The sequence below is a fragment of the Plasmodium knowlesi genome (genome assembly GCF_000006355.2).
Source record: "Plasmodium knowlesi strain H genome assembly, chromosome: 11".
NCBI classification, from domain to species: Eukaryota; Apicomplexa; class Aconoidasida; order Haemosporida; family Plasmodiidae; genus Plasmodium; species Plasmodium knowlesi.
Genome location: NC_011912.2, coordinates 2,244,328 through 2,263,601, shown reverse-complemented (window position 1 = coordinate 2,263,601; position 19,274 = coordinate 2,244,328). Strand labels below are relative to the sequence as shown.

Genomic DNA, 19,274 nt, shown 5'->3' with positions numbered 1-19,274 from the left:
AACGTTCGGATAAACATCTCTACTCGACGAAAATTTAAATAGTCAATCCTCCCAACTGAAGCCATGCGGACACAATTCCCATGTAACCTCCTTCTCGCATTGTCAGCGCTCTGCTTCACAGTTGCTCTCTGTAAGAAAATGCTTTTCGTGGATCTACTCAATGGAGTAAACATAAATTACAAAAGGAAGGTACCCATATGTAAAAGACCAACTAGAAGTACAGAATATCTTTCAAATGTGTCCTTGCATGCGAACCGAAATGTAGAACAAGTCGCTTCAAAAAATGGTGAGCCATTCATCACAACCTATCACGATAATAGAGATGAAAATATTTTGCAACAATACATTTATACTCTATCCCACTTGACCATCTTCGATGTTGAAAGGGATAAAAGTATACCTCTAAATATCTCCCTACTTTTAAAGGCCTGTCTAGCATCCCACAACTACATAAAAAATATTGAGATATATACCTCCGACGTGAAGAACAAAGAAATCTGCTCATTCATTTACGAAAACAGAAATGACTTCGACAACTTTTTCAAAATGCACGTAATGAAGTATGTAGACTTTTTTGGAAATCCCCAAATTATGGAAACGCTAAAATCTTACATGGATAATGAGCAGGAGTATCAACGCGAATTAAAAATATTTAAACAAATCGACGGAGACACAAAAATAAGAAAAAATGTACTAGAAGACATACTATTTGAATGCACACGCCTCAACAAAATTATTCAATACTCCCTTGCAGTTAACAACTTCGATTTATATTCTCCCACAGTTTTTCTCAAATTATTTATGTACTTTAAAAATTATGGAATATATTACTACATATTTGAGAACAATATTAAGAGGATTAAATATTATTATGAAACGAAGGAACTACGGGGGGAAGATAAAATGAAGATAGACAAAATTGTTGATCATTATTTGCTCACCTTGGATCGGTTCAACCGTATGTATGAGGCTGGCCACGCAATGCCATGATTGATCATTTGACCTCAAGGAGGGTTACGCGAAATAACCTCCTCGGTGAGGAAGCAGACATGCAGATAATAAGTCGGAAGAATTCCAATAAAGTGTTCTCAAAACAATTTCGTACCACACATTTTATGAAAAAAATTACACACGTATTGTATGCGCTTGTAGGGGTGACTCATTCCCTTATCCTACCCTTTACAAAATGGCTAAACAGATTATCACACATACACACGGGAATGCGTCACCGCTTGAGGCACCTTGACAACATAACGTAGCATACCAATCGGAAAAACGCCCCAACAAAATTGACACAAACGAACTTTTTTGTTTAGCACTCCATGTTGCAAATCCAATCTTCGTCATGCGCACATGGAATATTTCTCCCTTGGCATTTCCACCAAAAGGGGGGTCTCCACGGGCATCCCAAACTGGGGAAAAGAAATTGCAGTGGAATGAACGCTCTGAACAAATCCTACGTTTTTCTAAAAGGATGAAAATCCATTCTTTCTTGCACGCAATTTTTCCCAACGTATGCCCACTAAATTGGCCTAAAACGTAACACTGCTAAAGAAGGTAAAACGAATGAACGTTTACTTTCAAAGTGCGAGGAATACACATTCTTCGTTCCCACTTTGTGTAATGAATGGAGAAAAAAAAGGAAGCTAGCCAAAAAGACAAAAAGCGAAAAGCTAAAAACAACGGAAAAACATCTGTCAACAAAAAAAAAAAAAAAAAAAAAAATATGAACTGTTCATATTTTTTTTTCGAAATAACTTCAAAAAAAAAAAAAAAAAAAAAAAAAAAAAAAAGCCAAAAATTTAAATGAAGAGTGTTTCACTTGTCAATTTAAAAAATAGGGGACAATCATGTTACACCACTTCCCCAATTCGACATCGTGGTAATTTTCCACTTCCCCAATTCAGCATCGTGGTAATTTTCCACTTCCCCAATTCAGCATCGTGGTAATTTTCCACGTTACCACTTCGCCTGGCCACCACATAACCACTTCACCGTCTCACTCCTTCTTTTGCAAAATTTGCTCCTGGATGTACTGCGGCACCAGCGCGTACTTGTGAAGCGTCATGGTGTAATTTCCTGCGAGGCGAAAAAAAAAAAAATGACAACACGCAATGATACACCATTTCACCTAACACAGAGAATCCCATTACCCATTTGTTCCCATTCAAACGCAAAACACGAAAACGTTTTAAATGCAAAAGTTGTAACCTCGTCCCTTGGTTATTTTCCGCAAATCGCTAACGTAGGATAGGATGGAAGCCATGGGTGCTCTCGCAACTATTTCCTTGGTGTGTTCGTCGCCTGATTTCGGTATGCACAAAAAGAGGGGCACAGTAAAGTATGGGTAGCACTGTGTGCAAAAAAAAAAAAAAAAAAAAAGGGGTATTATGCTGAAAGGGAAGTGCATGTAGTAAATTTTACCCTGGCCATGACGCACTAACGTAACTTATGCTATCCAATGCAAAGCATTGTCACGCGCTTGTCACTTGCCAATTCTTACTTTCATCGATGTGTTGTATTTTTCCTCTCTTTTTAACCAAGTCGCTGATGACTTCTCCCAGGTACTCAGTGGGCACGGACACGTTGAGCTGTAAAAGAGGGAAAAAAACGCACGCATACGTGGATCGTTTTGCACATGTGGATACCGTTTCGTTGAACTCCTGCATAAGTCGGCCACTTCGCCACTTCACAGTTCGCCTTACATTCATCATCGGCTCCAGCAGGCGAACGGACGCCTTCCGCGCAGCCTCCCGAATGGCAATCCCGGCAGCCAACTTGAACGCATGTTCGTTACTATCAACGGGGTGAAACGATCCGTCCACGATTCTCACGATAATATTTATCAGTGGAGAGTTTGAGAGAACGCCCAAGTTGCATTGCTCCCGTATCCCCGTATAAATAGCGTCGAAGTATGCAGAAGGAATAGCTCCACAGGTTATTTCGTTCTTTATAATAATATTATTGTTTACTTCCGAAGTGTCAATGTTCATACTGTTTTTGTGTGAATCTTGTTCATTGCTTGAATTATCCACCTTTTTGGAGTTTTCCCCGTCGTTCTGGCTCTCTCCGTTGGCATTTTCTCCTTCTTCATCCTCTTCCTCCTCTGCGTAACTGTACATAGGCTCAATCTTAATGTGGACATCCCCATACTGTCCCCGTCCACCTGACTGCTTGATGTACTTTCCCCTGGCCTCCACATTTTCAACGAAGGTTTCCTTGTAGGAAATTTGTGGCTGTCCATAAATGATGGGGATATTAAAATCCTTTTCAATTTTGTTAATAATAATTTGCAAGTGCAATTCTCCCACTCCACTGATTAGCAAATCCTTTGTGTCTGGATTGATGTGATAAAAGAAGGAGTGGTCTTCCTTCTTAATCTTCATTAAGGCGTTAATTAACTTTTCGTATTCATTTTTATTTTTATTGTAAATATAAAAACTGATAATTGGAGGAATTTCTTTAATTTTTTTTAATTCCGCCCTGAGAAATGTGCTACTTAAAGTGTCACCAATTTGTGTGTCTTTCAATCCAACCAAACCCACAATATCCCCAGCTCGTGCACATTCCAATTCGTACTTCTCACTGGAATGTATAAAAAATATTTTCGAAATTTTTTCACTCTTTTTCGTTCTGTTATTGTAGATATAATCTCCCCTATTTATTTGCCCTTCGTAAATGCGTACGTAATTTATATTTCCCAAATGCTGATCATTCATAATTTTGTAAATCAGCGCGACTACTTTTCTTTTGAAATTTTTTATGTTCATTTGATTTAGTTCTTCCGATATATTATCATTCGATTTTGCAGCATTACACTTTCCCTCCTCCTGCATTGTACCTTTATCTGAAATTCTCTCCTCACCTGATGTAGATAATTCACCTGTACTAGGAGAGGATTGTTCCTTTACCCCCCCTGTGGGAAGTTCAATAGGTGATATTTTCTCCCCCCTCTTATTAACATCGTGCTTGAATATTATTTGGTTTTTATAATTCTGAATAGAATCAATAGGAGAAGGCAAATACTTCACCACCGCATCCAGCAGCATGTGGACATTTTTATTTTTCAAGGACGAGCCACACATTACTACGTTGTATTTTTCCTCCACGACGAGCTTCCGAATGTACTGTTCTACCTCTTCCACTTGGATAGGCTTATCGTTTAAGTACATGTCCAAAAAGGAATTATACTTTTCAGCAATCTCTTCAAACAACAAATTTTTATATTTTAAAAATATATCATAGTGGCTTTTGGGAATATCTTTATATACAAATTCATGCGCATTTTTGTAAAGAATTATTTTTTCTCTTAAAATATCAATTGTACTAACGAAATTCGTCATTTCAAAAACGGGAACAAACAGAATGAGTATCCTTTTATTCAATTTTCTTTTTATTTCTTCTATGCAGGATTCGAAATTGGCTCCTACTTTGTCTAACTTATTGAGAAATATAATTCGGCTGATGTTATACCTGTTGGCTTGTTTCCAGACTGTCTCGGATTGAGATTCTACTCCTTCGCTACTATCAAAGACAACTACACCTCCATCAAGAACCCGTAAACTTTTCTCCACCTCTGCTGTGAAATCTACATGCCCTGGAGTATCAATAATGTTGATTCGATAATCTCCTAAATTTTTTTCACTTCCATTCCAATAACAAGCAGTAACCGCAGCATTGATGGTTATTCCCTTTTCTCTTTCTATGTCTAGATAATCCATCGTTGACATTCCTTCGTGTACTTCCCCTATTTTCTTAATAACATTTGTATAGTACAATATTCTCTCCGTTGTCGTTGTTTTTCCTGCATCTATGTGTGCTATTATTCCTATGTTCCGGTAATTCTCTAATTCTACATTCTTGTTTCCGCACACGCTGCTTATCATAAGACGAAATGTGTTCATTTTGTTTTGCTTTATCTTTTGGGATTTAAAGATTGATCTTCTAGCGTAGTCCCCATTCATCAAGAAGGAAGGTACACTGGGTTTACTCCAACGTTGGATCACTCCTCCATCCTTTCTACGATACCTACTCAAGGCACTAACCACAGTGTCGGAGCTCCACTTTATAAATAAGAACAAGAGGACAAGCAATACCAAGGCGTCCTGCCCTTTCCACAAAAATAATTTAAACATTTCCGTTCTTATTTGCCTTTCATTTTTTTTTTTATCTTTTCTTTTTTTTTTTTTTTTTCCTTCCTCTCAAGTCTGCCATGTCCGTATGGTCTGTTCCGCTTTCCGCTTCTCCCCAAGGATTCGCCACAAAAGCGTCGTCGCGAAATCATGTACCAAAGTAACTCTCCCCCAAATGTATATCTCTTTCCCTGTCGCACTACTGCTACTCTCCTGTGCACAAAAAAAAAAAAAAAAAAAAAAAAAAAGGAAAGGAAAAAAACTGTGGAGAGGAACAAAGTCACTGTAAGGGAACTTGCTACTTCCTAATCGCGTATGATAAATTACTAATCACAATGGCACTTCCTCATGCGTACTGTTTCGATTTAAAAAAAAAAAAAAAAAAAAATTAGAATGAGTGTAGCTCCTCTTGGACGTTCTAGCACCAACAAACGGAACCGTGAGCTAGCCATGTACGCATGTGCAGAACCTCCTTAAAAAACGGGGGTCGTGAAGTTGAAAAAGTTCTTCACCACGCCACGTGTTCACACAATGAGGCTCCTCCGTGTGCTTATATCTCTCCACACATGTCATTTGCAGTGTTCGGGTGCCTATTCCAATACCCACCTTTACAACGTTATTTTAATTCACCCCCCACCGTATGCTCCTTTCCAAGGCAATTTACACGTTGATCTGTTATCACGCCTGAACGAAGCAGCCGTGGATAGGCACTTCCTGCCCCGCGCTTTATCGCGACATTTCCCAGAATATTGTAGGCATCCCTAATGTTATCCCCTTCAATCCGCCGTAATAGAATGTACGGAATGGCGAGGTGAAAAGGGGCACTCCAAAAAAAAAAAAAAAAAAAAAAAAAAAAAAAAACATAGGAAATATAGCTATCATAACTATAAACTTACATACACCTATGTGGGCGCAATTCCCTCGGCATCCTTAACCGTAGAACACCCCCCACCAACACGTCGAAGAACCAAGCAAAAGATGGATCAAATTCAGTTCGTAAAAGACAAACACCTAAAATATCTTAATACGTACACCGACACAACCAACGGAGAAGAACTGATATTCAACGAAACTCTGAAGATGCGGGGCGTTTTCTACTACATATGCTCATGCAAAATTTTGTCCCACGAAATTGAGAAAAAGGAGGAATTCATTAACTTCATTTTGCAGTGCCAAAATCCCGATGGGGGCTTTAGCAACAACAAGAGTCATGATTCCAATATTGTATCGACACACTACGCGATATTGTCTCTCCTCTTACTTAATCATCCTTTTGATGGCATCAACCCCTACTTCCATTCGTTGAATCCCCCCCATGATGGAGATAACTCACCAAAGAATATAACCGACAGTACCGCGGAATACATATTATCCTTGCTCAATGAAGATGGATCCTTTAAGGGGGATATTTGGGGAGAAGTCGACGTACGTTTTGCATGCAGTGCAGTCAGTTGCCTAACCATCCTAAACCGCCTGAGTCTAGTGTCAAGAGATAAAATTGCATCCTACGTTTTGACGAATTATTCTATCTGTCAAAATGGATTCTCCTGGACGAGTGGAAACGAACCACATGCTGCTAGCGTCTTCTGTGCAGTGGTAACTTTATTTTTAATTGAAAAACTACATCTCATTAATGAAGAGAAAATAGGAGAGTGGTTAAGTTTACGACAAACAAATAGTGGGGGGTTCAATGGACGAGCAGAAAAATTATCAGATACCTGCTACGCATGGTGGATATACTCCTCATTAATTATTCTAGGAAAATATAAATGGGTAAATAAAAATGCCTTAAAAAATTATATCCTCTTATGCCAAGATTTAAAAACTGGTGGCATAAGTGACAATCCAGATTGCCTACCCGACATTTGCCACACCTTCTTCGGCCTTGCTGCACTGAGCTTGATAGACAATCTGCACGGAGCAGACGGTAGATTGAACCTTCGACTAGTGCACCCTGTGTATGCAATCCCTCTGGACGTTGTGAGGGAAAGAGGCTTACCCCACCCAGATGTAGAAACGGGGTAATAAAACACAACCCTGAACAAAGTGTGTATGTGTGCGTAGGGAGGGTACAACCATCTATGCGATAATCGCACGGAAGAATCCCCTTTTTATTCGCAGAACCAATCTCCCCACATGCAGATTATAAGAGCATTCCCAATTTTTTTTTTTTTTTTTTTTTAATTTTTCGTGTTCCCTTTTGTACATTTTTTGTGCCCTAATCGGTACCATAACTGCACTTCCCCCTTTACGGTGCCCTCATCAACTGGGCAACGGGGCAAAACAAGTCATTCCGTTTGATTGCGTTGGTACATGACCACTCGCCACATGTACGTTATACATATATGTGTCGGATGAATTACATATACACACACACACAAAAAAAAAAAAAAATATATATATATATATATATATAAAATATAATAAATAAAAAAGTTTAAACGGGGGGAGAAGAAACTCCCACAAACACGAATGGTATACCTGGAGAAAAGATATTCAGTTCACATTTTCATTGATTATGAAAAAAGAGAAAAAAAAAAAAAAAGACACTCACCCAAGAGGATGGAAGTTCATTTCATATCGTTTCAGAACAAAATATTATTCCACTTTTTCTCTCCTTTGTATAGTCTTCACCTGATATGGTTAATGTACTTATTCTTCAAGAGTGGCGACTTCATTAGGTTGTCCAGAGAGGGCTTACTTATCACTTCGTTATTTTTCATGATAGTGTTTACCTCTTGTAGGAAACTCAAACAAGTTTCGTCGTTCTCGAAGTTTAGCAGCCTTGTCAGGGTCGATAATCCTACCTTAATGCTCGTCCTACAAAAGGGGGATACAATAAAAAAAAAAAAAAAAAAAAAAAAAGCACACAAATGGTGGCAATCATGCGATAGTGACAACCCACAATGAGGATGCAATTCATACAAAATATGAAGAAGACGATATGCAGAGGATAATCTGGAGGAAATTCCTTACATGCATATATTTATCAGTGCCAACAGCCTGTACTTCGGTAGGAATAAAACGATCAGGTAGTTTGTCAGGTAGGGCATCTTAACAACGTTCTTCTTTACACCCCCACCTTCGACACATTCTGGTACATCATAATTTTTTATTTCACTGTGGTCCTTCACAAACTGGACCAACAAATCCATGTTAACGTTCAAATCTTTATTTTCGTTCAAGCTCATGAGATTAGGTAGATATGTCAAAATATGTTCGTTGATAAATACTCTCCTATATATATATAAATGGTTGACTTCGTCATCTAAGGGAGATACCATGTTAATGTTAACTAAATACATTTTGTTCTTAATACACTCATTTAGGTAATAACACAGCTGCACATTTTCGTGGTTCTTTTCCTCGTCGGTGAGCGTTAGGTATTCAACGAGAAACTCCTGGTGCATGTTCTGAAGGGTCAAATAGATAAGCTTGTAACAGAGAAATTCCACCTGCACACGGGGGTGGGGTATGATCATATGAAGTGTTGAAGTTACGCATTTCAAGTTAAGCATGGCCTGGTTATGAATCGAACCAACATGACGATAAAAGGGGGGGGGGGGTCGTTTCCTACCTTAGACTTCTTTATATTCAGCCTCTGGTAAAGCTCAAACAGTTTATTGATGCATTGCAGAAACTGGAAGAGGTCGTTGTTCACGATACATATTCTGATATTCGTCTCGTATATGTTGATAACATCGTCGTGGAAGATGTTCTGTATATTCATGTCTTGGCGCATGGACCTGAACTGCTCGTTGATGTACTTGTAGTTCCTATCTTGGTTGTACTTGTGCAGGACATACGCGTATGTGCACTTAAGTACGGAGAAGCTCCTCACCTGGGGGGAAAGAAAGAAAAGATAACATATCATTCTGCATGATAGCGTAACACACTGCATGATAACGCAACACACTACATGATAACGTAACACACTGCATGATAGCGTAACACACTGCATGATAACGTAACAAACTGCATGATAACGTAACAGACGAACAAATTATACGGAGGAAAGGCAAATCGCAGATGCGCCCCCCCCCCCCCCCCCCATTTACCATCAGGTCCTTACATTTTTCCTCTCCGGAAGAGATGTCAATCTGAAAAAAAATTTTTGTATGTTCTTACACAACCCAACGAAATTCTTATTCTTGTAACAGCTAGAAAAGTTGTACTTATCAAGCAACCTTTCCAAAGTGTTGTAATCAGTATGATTCATTTCGTACGATCCGTTGTAATCAATGTGGAAGGAATTGTCCCACTGTTCGTTCTTCCTTCCTTTGGAAAGATCCCCATACTTTTCCAATCTCCTATCCCTACTCTCAATTTCCTCTGCGCTTAACTTCTTCTTCTTGTCACCGAAATTGATTCCGTACTCCATGTCGTTGTCCTCGTCGTTCTGCGCATACCGCTTTTTGGATTCTGCAGGAGAAGTGGGGAAAGAAAGAGCGAACATGAAGCAGCAGAACGCGGTAACGGAATACCTCAGGGGGTCACGTGGATCATATACCATCGCCGTGCCTCGCCCCCACTATCGCACAAACGCACAAACGCATAAACGCATAAACGCATAAAAGCACAAATGCACACACATATACGAAAAAAAAAAAAAAAAAAAAAAAAAAAAATTACTTCTGCGCGTGAAAAAGAGAATGTCCATGGATAAAATATCCTCCTTCGTTGGCATCACGTTGAACCTCCAGAACCTCGTGTTCGCGCCTCTCTTCCTGTTCCATGTCATTAATCTACTTGTGAATTCTCTTAACATCTTCGAAAATTCGATGTTCTTGCATTCCTCCTTAAACTCCTCCTGTATGTTATTTATATACATCTTAAAGGTATCACACTTTTTCACTTCATCGAGGGATTCCTCCTCCCCGGTTGTCTTATGAGCCCTCGGAATTTCGGGGTACTTCCTACTACCGCTGGTATAAATACCACTGCCCAGATTATCCCCGTCATAATCCCCATCATTGTATATACCCCCATTTCCCCTATCCAGATCCTCTCCTTCCCGAATACCATCCTTCTGCATTCTATACCTACCACTTACTTGTTTCCTGATCATCTGATTTACCGAGCGACCTGTGTCGTTCACATCTTTACCAAACCGATTATCCTTGCCATGTTGCAGCATTTGCTCCCGCTCTTCCATGTCGTTGCCTTCATCGCCAATCGTACGCTTTCCGTCATACCGCTGCTTAGAGCCTTGCACGAACTGCTCCTTGTCATCCGATGCTCGATGGCCCATTCGACCAAGGAGATTATTACTAGCCTCATAATTGCCCTTCATATTCATTCCATTTGGGAATGGAGAAGAATCGCCATCCCGCCCATACGAGGAATAACTAACATTGCCATATAATTTCTTATCATTTCCGTTAATGTCTCTATCATGTGACATACCGCTCATCCTGTTAAAACCAGATGTACTATTCCTTTTGTACTTGTTGTTCAGAACACTTTCATCGTTCACCTTCACTCCTTGATTGTTAAGGAAGCAATCAGTCTTGCTCCCTTTTGCCTCGTCTCCACCTGAGTAAGTACCAACCTGGTTGTGGTTAAATCCAACATGTGCATTATTCTCCACTCCTCGATTCGCATACCCGCTTGGCCCCGGTTTCATCTGAACTCCCTCTGTAATGCCATTCCCGCTCTTCACATCACTGATCATTGGGCCACTCCCTTCATTACGAAGGCGCTCCTGATCATACATGAACATATTCACAAAGTTATTCCTTGTGATATTGCTTGTATCCTGCATTGTAACTGCATTGGCAGGATATATACTAGACTGCATATTCCGCTTATTGTTCCTACCTTCATCACCCAAATGTCTACTAGCCTGATCGACCTCATCATTGGTGGCAATCCTCCTGCTTGGGTCATTCCCTACCCTGTTATACATTTGAAATAATTTATTTTTCGATTTGTTTAAAGTAAAGCTTATTTTCTTCTTCGCTTCTTCATTATTATTAAAGGAATATTCCTTTCCATTGTTATTCGAGTTCATTATGCCATTATCGTTTTCTCCACATGTTCCACTGGTCTGTTCATCATAATTGTAAATATTCATTTTTTTATTTTTGTTTAATTTTTTCATTTCTTCTATCGAGTCAATCATATTGTTAATTTTTTCCGCCTTAAAATTGTACACATTGCTTGGATTACCTCCACCCTGTATGTCAGTCGAGCTACTCCCTTTTGCTGCACCTCCCATAGGGTGTTGTTCTGCACTACCAACTTCACCAGAATTTACCTTAGACAAATCCTCCAATTTTTCGTGGTCACTCAAAGGCAAATTTATATTCCCAATATTTAAAGATCCTAAATTCATCCCTTGCAAATTTACCTGCTGATTGAGTAAAAATTCTTGCAGATTTGTCTGTTGCTGATAGTAGGAAAGGTTTGAGCACACACAATTATTTATTTGTTTTATAGATTCTGCTGATGACAAAATGGCATTTTTAACTAACAGAAAATATCTACTCAACGTTATGAAAATATATTTCTTCGATTCCATCGACGCTTCCTTTTCTGGATACCCTAACTTTAGATAATGATAAAACACGTGAAAGTAGTATATCTCTTTCACCTTGTTAATGTACATCTCTACATACTTATCATCCTTATTTACGTTATTACATACTGGATCATTATTATCCTCATTTTTCTTCGCCTCCTCTTCATGCACTTCCTTTGCGCTACTTATATTGTTGGTTCTTTTCCCTACACCGACCCCTATGTTGCTACAATCCTTTGCATTATTGTAACTGCTGTTATCCCCGTAGTTGTTAAAATTGGAGTAATAATTCTTATTCTTACTGTAAAGGTAATTACCACTTTCGTAGTTTCCGTAACTTCCACTTGGGTTCCCACCGCCTTGGTACCCACCCATTTGGTAAGTCATATTTTGGTAACCACCACCGGGATATGTATTTTGATAACTATTTTGATAAACATTTGGGGGGCTATTCAGTGTGCTAAAATTCTGCAGAGTACTTAGCCCACTTCCTGGAGTTCCATACCCTCCATAATTTCCATTATTATACAGGAACTTATTATTCCCTTCCTTTGAACTAGTTTGATACATACTGCTACTCTCCCCTGATGTGTTAAATGCAGCGCCGCCATTTTTCCCTCCCTCCTCTTTGCTACCACGTCTATTCACCCCGCTCATCCTTTAACATTAAGAGGGGAGTTATGCAGACACGTTTTCTCCTCACTTACCACACGGGGGATGGGCGAACAAAACTACATGTGCCTTCATACGCACACACATACATACATACATACATACATACATACATACATACACACGAAAAAAAAAAAAAAAAAAAAAAAAAAAATGGATTTAAATCTATCCAACGGGGTAAAACGAGAACAATTTGACAAAAAGTGCTACTATGCCTATCTTGTGTCAACTTGGCAAAATCATTACCGAAAATTGCAACCCCTGTGGGGGCCTGCACTTGAAACGCTATGCACACAAGGCAGTAGCTTCTCGGCATATACAAAGGCACACGCAAACACGTGCTACATGCGTGTACGTATATTCAAACGTGCATGTGTATATCCTCACACGTTCATATATGCCCCTATGTAAACCCTCTCAAATACTGTACAATGCCCCGCACAACGCATTCATATAACTCACAACTTTTTTTAATTGCCCATGGAATTCTTCACGAAGTAAAACCATCGCACAGGAGCAGCGTTCAAATGAATATAAAGAAATCTTAATTCATCAATGAAGAGCAACACAGGAGATATATCTTTTGTAGTAGCCAAATCCGACGCGACCCCAAAAAATACGCACTTAAAAATTGGGCGCGAAAAAGCTGGGAATGGCATAAAACGATGAACGATGAGAGGCGGGGATTTATTATAGAGGAGGCGGGAAGAAAGGGGAAAAACAAAAAAGGAAAAAGGCAAAAAAAAAAAAAAAAAAAAACGCAAGAACGCAGAAACGAACGATCAATGGGAAGAAAAATTTGCAAATGAAACAAAAGAGATATAACGAACGAACACAAGGAAAATAATTAAAAAGGAACGAAACGAACAAAAATTGAAAAAAAAAAAAAAGAGAAACGGAAAAAATATATTTTTCAATTGCCTAACAGAAAATGCTATGAAAAAAAAAAAAAAAAAAAAAAAAAAAAAAAAAAAAAACGCCAGGTTAAAAGGGCCATAAAAATAAGTATAGCGTTCTGCCTATTTGGCAAAAAGAATGACAAAAGAAAGTACCAACATAGAGACTTGATCAGATCGTTTTAACGTGTATTTGGTCTCTCCTCTCCTTTTTGTATATATGCAAATCATATGTTTATGGGAACATACATCGAGCAGAACATGGTGTTGATAGAAATGGCATGCACCTGGCACCTTTATGTTGGCACTTACAGAGACAGTCGTTTGTCCGTGTAACCCATGTACGTATGTAGCGCACGCTCACAAACTTACTCGTCCCTACATTTGCATACATAGCACACACGCCTACGTGTGTACAGGAGGATACGCAGACCTACCACTCACATGTGCGTTTTAATGCTTAACCCCTTTTATCAATTACCCCCATGTTTCTACATTATCGCAAAGAAGGGCCAAGCTTCCCATCGCACTTTGTATTTCTCCATTTCAGGATTACTGAATTCAGGTGAACTTCCCTCATCGTCTCGAAGTTCTTTCCACAAACGGAGTGCACCAAAAAAGGGTGCCATGTAAGGATTACAACAAACCGTGCCACCTCCCATTTTTCGACCCCCCTACGTTTTGCCATTTTGTGAAAGTGTGTGCCTTATAAAAATTGTGCAATTTCTCTTTTCTCATTTTTTCCACCTGCACTGGCTGTATACCTACCTTGATGAATCCGTGTGATTGTTCTGGTTTCGTTTTGGTTCGATTTTACAACGGGGGTTCCGCCCTTTTCTCTAACACGCATCGGCTGTAAGTAGGTTAACCTACTCCCCTTGTATATATATCGCACGACAAGTAGGAACCCTGGCACACACCATGATCTTAATTTTTTTTTTTTTTTTTTTTTTTTTTGCATTAATGTGTATCCGCTGAAGACACCCTCATGAATACGCAGCACTTACGAAATGGTAACTCATTTGAATGCGCGGGAAAATTTATAATATCGCCAAATAGGGCAAAATATCCCCAACGTGAATAATTGTTGCGATAATATATGCATTTTCATCACTCATTCCTTCCCTTGCAACAATCAGTCAAGTTGTACAAACAGGTGCCTCACCCCATGACGAACGTGCCACATCATTCATTACAGACCATTCCTGCATACGCAACTGCGTAATTTGAGGGGGTCACGAAAAAAAAAAAAAAACAACGTTTGGCATGTGCATAAGATTTATTCTCCTGCATTTGTTCCTACTACATGGTCTCACATTTTATCACGGAAGTTTGCGTTTATGTGTCCCACTAGACCACAACGTTAAATATACAACATGTTGAACGATTTATGGTTCAGGGAATAGGTTACACAGTGTGTAGGTAGTTACCTAGCTAACTGGCTAGCTTTTTTTTTTTTTTTTTTTTTTTTTTTTTATCCAAATTGTACATACATTTTTTACAGTTATGTGGACCCTCAAATGTAGGCTCCAACATGCAGCAAGGAAAGGTGAACACCAAATAGAAACATAAAAAAAAAAGGGCCATCCTACTTATGCTGTTGTGATGTTCTAACAGCACTGACAGCCAAACAAGAGGCAAACAAAAATACACAGGAAATTCTGCGAAATAATTAATCCACCTTTGCGTTTTTATCAGGAACGTTACACCTGTGGGCAATCCGGATCACACACATATTCACATACAGTGCGTACAACTTCCGTTCAAATTATTTATGAACAGGTCAGGCAAATCAAACCTAATTGTACATATATATATATTTTTTTTAATTTCCATTTAATTACCATTTGCACACATTTTTAAGGCGCAAAATGATCGAAATTATTTTACACGTGTGGTTCTCCGCCTTTGATTACCTTTTGCATTACATTTTCCCTACTATGTACGAGATCCTCATCGATTTCTCCAAGAGAAACGACTCGTTTATTCCTGAGGGTATCGTTCCAGTGTATTTTCTTCGGCCTCATGTATCCCTGGTGAATTATATACTTCAGTTGGATCTGTGGTTGGGCATTACATTCATCGTGTAAATGTTGCAAATCGCTAAAATTTCTTGTAAAAGGGGCATAGTAACTTTTGAAAGAGACACGTTCCGGCAAATGCAACGTTCTCTCAATCGAATCGTCTATGTCGTAGGTTATCCCAATTGGGGTATTCTTTCCAGCGATGTTGATTTCTCCTTCATATAATTTTTTCATTTTTGTTTCAAATTTTCTGTTCAACAAATACAGTGGCTTCTTTGCAATTTTTGGGGAAAATGTGCATTCTTCCATTTCTCGCGCATCATTTTCTATCTTGATGTTGTGTAACTTTTTTCTCGTTTTTTCGTTAAAATGTTTTATGTGAGTATCCAAGTCGGCATTTACTAATTGGTCATCCAGGAACAATATGCTTTTCAATTCCTTTGTCTTTTTTTTAGTTTTTATTTCCTTCCTTTTTCGTTCACTATCCACTTCTTTCAAATAATGTACATAGCTGTAAAATTTTGTGATCATATTTTGTGGGTACTTCATCATTCCGTACATATGCCTATTCTTATCTTGTGTGCTAGTCTGTACGAATTGCGTCACAACATCAATAAAATCTTCCTTCGTTATAAACTCGCCCACAGGTTGCAGTGCGAATACTTCCCTCAAGAGCATTAACAAAAGGGTTGCGAAGGATTTGGTGCAGAAAAATGCCTGCCCCTTCAACGCATCCAACTTTGCGCAGAATTTTCCCCTTTGCTCGTTCTCACCAACAGCATCTTCTCCATTTAACTTAAAATTTTCTACCATAAATTTCGCATCATTTTTATAAATCATCTGAATTACATGGCATGCATACTTCTTATTAATGTGCCCAACGTTGTCCCTGTCAAAGAGGGAATACACATTTAAAACGTTCTTGAGGATGGAAATGTCCACCAGCTTTCTACTTATCCGGCGACTTCCCCTTGTTCGTTGTTCCTCCCAGTTAGTTATTATGCCACCTGGATTTTCCGGCCCATGTTGGAAGAGTGCTGCATCGGGATTGATACCTTCCCCATTCATGTCCCCTAATTTAAGCCTTCCAAAATCTGCCGCTTTGTCAATATCCACAGTAACATTTGTTCCTGTCTCTGCAAGGATTTCTCCATTGGGCATATAACTCCCTGGCGAAACGAACTTACTCATTCAATCTTCCGTTTTGTTAAATCGATTTAGCTAAAAAAAAAGTTACGCGGATAGTAACAATGTGAGAGGTACCCTCCGAGTGGATATCTACTCCCCTCTAAATGGACACGAAAAAGCATTCTTCCTCTTTCACACCCTTCGCGAATAAAATTTCTACTTCAAATAATGCCCTTAGAATTTTCCACTAATTTCTGACCATGCAACGGTTGTGTTATGTTCAAAAAAAAAAAAAAAGTTTATTTGTTCTTCCCTACATGAATTCTCAGAATCCACGAGGGCGTCCACCTATGTCCTGAGGAGCATGCCATAGGAAATTCTCAGTGATGGTGTTAACAAAAACATGACAGTAAACCCTCCCCTCCAGTTTTCCTCCATTCTGAGCCACGTCAATAATTGTACATTACAATCTCTTTGTGTATAATTTTACCGCAAAATGCGTTGTCTGGGGGGTGCTGTGCATTTTTCCATTTCGAATAATCGCCACGGGGTGAAATAAAAGAGCCAAGTGAAAAGGGTAAAAAAAAAAAAAAAAAAAAAAAAAAACAGCCAAATTTGCGACAAAATGGAGTAAAAAAGTATGAACAAGTCAGGGAAAAAAAAAAAAAAAAAAAAAAAAATTGCAAAAATGTCAAGTTGAAGTTGCAAAGAAATGATTACCAAAAAGTTGTTCTTGAAATGGTGTATCCGTGGCCAAAGTTCAAACAAACGTAGGTAAGGAAGAATGTAATCAAACCATGTGCCAAAACACGCAAATACTGCCAACAAGATGAAGGGACAAATGCCGGTGGACTTTAACGACTACTGCCAACTGATCAAGAAGAAGGTTAAACGTATTAGCCCAGACGAAGTAGAAACAGCTGAACTTTTTGAAAAACTGATAACCAAATATAACATAAAAAAAGTGAAAAGAGTCTGCCTTCCACTGAGGAATGCAGATACTCATTCCCCATCCTCAGATTCTTTCTTTAACGATCACTATGTAGCCAATAAACCGCTCATCATAACAAACTTGGGCCATAAAATTGGGAACTGCACAAAAACGTACAGCAACAAAAATATCATTGAACATATAGGTAGCATGAAAGTAAGCATACACATAAGTAGCTGCAAATTTCTCAACAACATAAACAAAAACTTCCGCTACAAGTTATCGTCCTTATCAAATTTCATACAACTGATTGGAGAGGAAGATCAGAAGAAGAGCAGATTTTCCCTTCGATATGATGAAGGTGGAAAGGAGGTCTGCCTATTGCTGTGCAAGGCAGCGGAAGGACAGCACAACTTGCCTGCGCACCACTCTACCGTGGAAAGTACAATCCCAGGAACGGACAACCAAATTGATGATAATGAGAAGGAACGAGTAGAAGGTGAAAAGCGCTATTACTATTACAGGTCATTGGGAACTAACCAATTTAAAGATGTATCGAACATCAAAAAAATGAACCACTTTATCAGGGACAGTTTTTTCCTACCTGCACAGATTTACCCCCCTCATGAACAATTTGAGTTCTTCTCCTCCATTTTAAGAATAGGCCAAACGAATATCTTCATTTGGCTCCACTACGATATCCCAGACAATTTCTTAATTCAAGTAAAAGGAAGAAAAAAAATTTTACTAATTCCCCCAAAATTTATAAAATATTTTAAAATCGTGAATTCTTCTTCACCTTACAATCTGTTCCACATTTTGATGGAAAAGAAAAAATTGAATAAACGGGAAAAGCTTGTGAAGAAAGTACTGTGCAAATATGCCCTGGTGGCGGATCTCTACCAAGGTGACATTCTTTTCATCCCCTCTCTGTGGCTGCACTATGTTTATAACATGCCGGCACATACCTACGTGAAGAGGAAGTACAAATCGTACCATCAGTATTTGCGCGTCGACGCGGAGGACGAGTCTGCACAATTTGCTGATCAGAACAAATGGGCGTGGAAATTCCATTCAAAGTGCCGAAAAATTTTGAACCCCTTTACGCATCTAAAGAGAGGAAGGTATACATATAGCGTGGGGAGATATCACCATGAAAAACAGAACAGACCCAGAATTAAGTTACACCCCCAATGGAACAACATCTCTTTTCGAGACAACTCGAACGAAGCGTCTTCAAGCACACGGAGCGATATAACTAAGGAAGAATTGATACAACACTACAGTCATTTAGAAAATTATCAAAATTTTTTGGAACATCACTTTGGCATTCCTATTAGCGATATAGAGGGGAGGAACATTGATGTTGCATCCCCCCTGAACGGAGTGAACCAAGGACAGAGCCCCCCTGCAAGCATTTATAAGGATCAACAGGAAGGGGGGTTGCCTCATTCAAAGCGGAGCGCTCAACATGAGCATCACGCAAATTCTGACGGAGACGTAAAAGAAGGACGAGCGTTTGATTGGCACACTTGCTCCTCTGCTAAGCTAAACATCAGTGTGAATTACTTTTTCAGAAGAAGGAAGGAGCGACTCCTCTTCAGCAAGAAAGACCTATATGGGAACCAAGATATCATTTTGGCTAGCCAGCTCTTTAAGAAAATTCAACATGACATCGAACCGTTGCTGGCCGCACCACCCAAGTATAAAAATTTCTACCTTCAAAAATTACAAGGCATTTTGTACTCCCACCTGGATGATCAGTACGTGTAAACAGGATCACGTCTACAGAAGGTAGATAGCCGAATAGGCAGATTGCCCACCGGTTAGATAACCAGCCACAAACATTTCGCATTAGAAACACTTTACGATGCCATATGCCAAGGTGGCGCTTTCAAATGACAAAAAAAAAAAAAAAAAAAAAAAAATTTATCAAATGGAGAGCATTCGCTACACCGGCAAGATAGA

The 19,274-nt window shown here is 39.1% G+C and overlaps 6 protein-coding genes across 6 annotated transcripts; 3 read left to right on the top strand and 3 right to left on the bottom strand.

Annotated features, from left to right (window-relative positions):
• Positions 1-63: 63 nt before the first annotated feature.
• Positions 64-990, top strand: PKNH_1148400 (liver merozoite formation protein, putative; the record flags this gene model as incomplete). The annotated part of the gene is made up of 1 exon (XM_002261622.2): positions 64-990. The coding sequence occupies one exon, from the start codon at positions 64-66 to the stop codon at positions 988-990; it is 927 nt and encodes a 308-aa protein (XP_002261658.2).
• A 1,009-nt stretch (positions 991-1,999) lies between these two features.
• On the bottom strand, positions 2,000-5,135 carry PKNH_1148300 (elongation factor G, putative; the record flags this gene model as incomplete). The annotated part of the gene is made up of 4 exons (XM_002261621.1): positions 2,000-2,079; positions 2,212-2,304; positions 2,504-2,591; positions 2,706-5,135. The coding sequence occupies 4 exons, from the start codon at positions 5,133-5,135 to the stop codon at positions 2,000-2,002; spliced, it is 2,691 nt and encodes an 896-aa protein (XP_002261657.1).
• Positions 5,136-6,110: 975 nt separating this feature from the next.
• PKNH_1148200 (geranylgeranyl transferase type-2 subunit beta, putative) lies at positions 6,111-7,157 on the top strand (the record flags this gene model as incomplete). The annotated part of the gene is made up of 1 exon (XM_002261620.1): positions 6,111-7,157. The coding sequence occupies one exon, from the start codon at positions 6,111-6,113 to the stop codon at positions 7,155-7,157; it is 1,047 nt and encodes a 348-aa protein (XP_002261656.1).
• Positions 7,158-7,762: 605 nt separating this feature from the next.
• Positions 7,763-12,312, bottom strand: PKNH_1148100 (SAC3 domain-containing protein, putative; the record flags this gene model as incomplete). The annotated part of the gene is made up of 5 exons (XM_002261619.1): positions 7,763-7,952; positions 8,109-8,587; positions 8,710-8,973; positions 9,205-9,554; positions 9,765-12,312. The coding sequence occupies 5 exons, from the start codon at positions 12,310-12,312 to the stop codon at positions 7,763-7,765; spliced, it is 3,831 nt and encodes a 1,276-aa protein (XP_002261655.1).
• A 2,797-nt stretch (positions 12,313-15,109) lies between these two features.
• PKNH_1148000 (conserved Plasmodium protein, unknown function) lies at positions 15,110-16,438 on the bottom strand (the record flags this gene model as incomplete). The annotated part of the gene is made up of 1 exon (XM_002261618.1): positions 15,110-16,438. One exon carries the CDS (start codon positions 16,436-16,438, stop codon positions 15,110-15,112), a length of 1,329 nt encoding a protein of 442 aa, XP_002261654.1.
• A 766-nt stretch (positions 16,439-17,204) lies between these two features.
• PKNH_1147900 (JmjC domain-containing protein, putative) lies at positions 17,205-19,079 on the top strand (the record flags this gene model as incomplete). Its single annotated transcript, XM_002261617.1, has 1 exon — positions 17,205-19,079. The coding sequence occupies one exon, from the start codon at positions 17,205-17,207 to the stop codon at positions 19,077-19,079; it is 1,875 nt and encodes a 624-aa protein (XP_002261653.1).
• Positions 19,080-19,274: the final 195 nt, after the last annotated feature.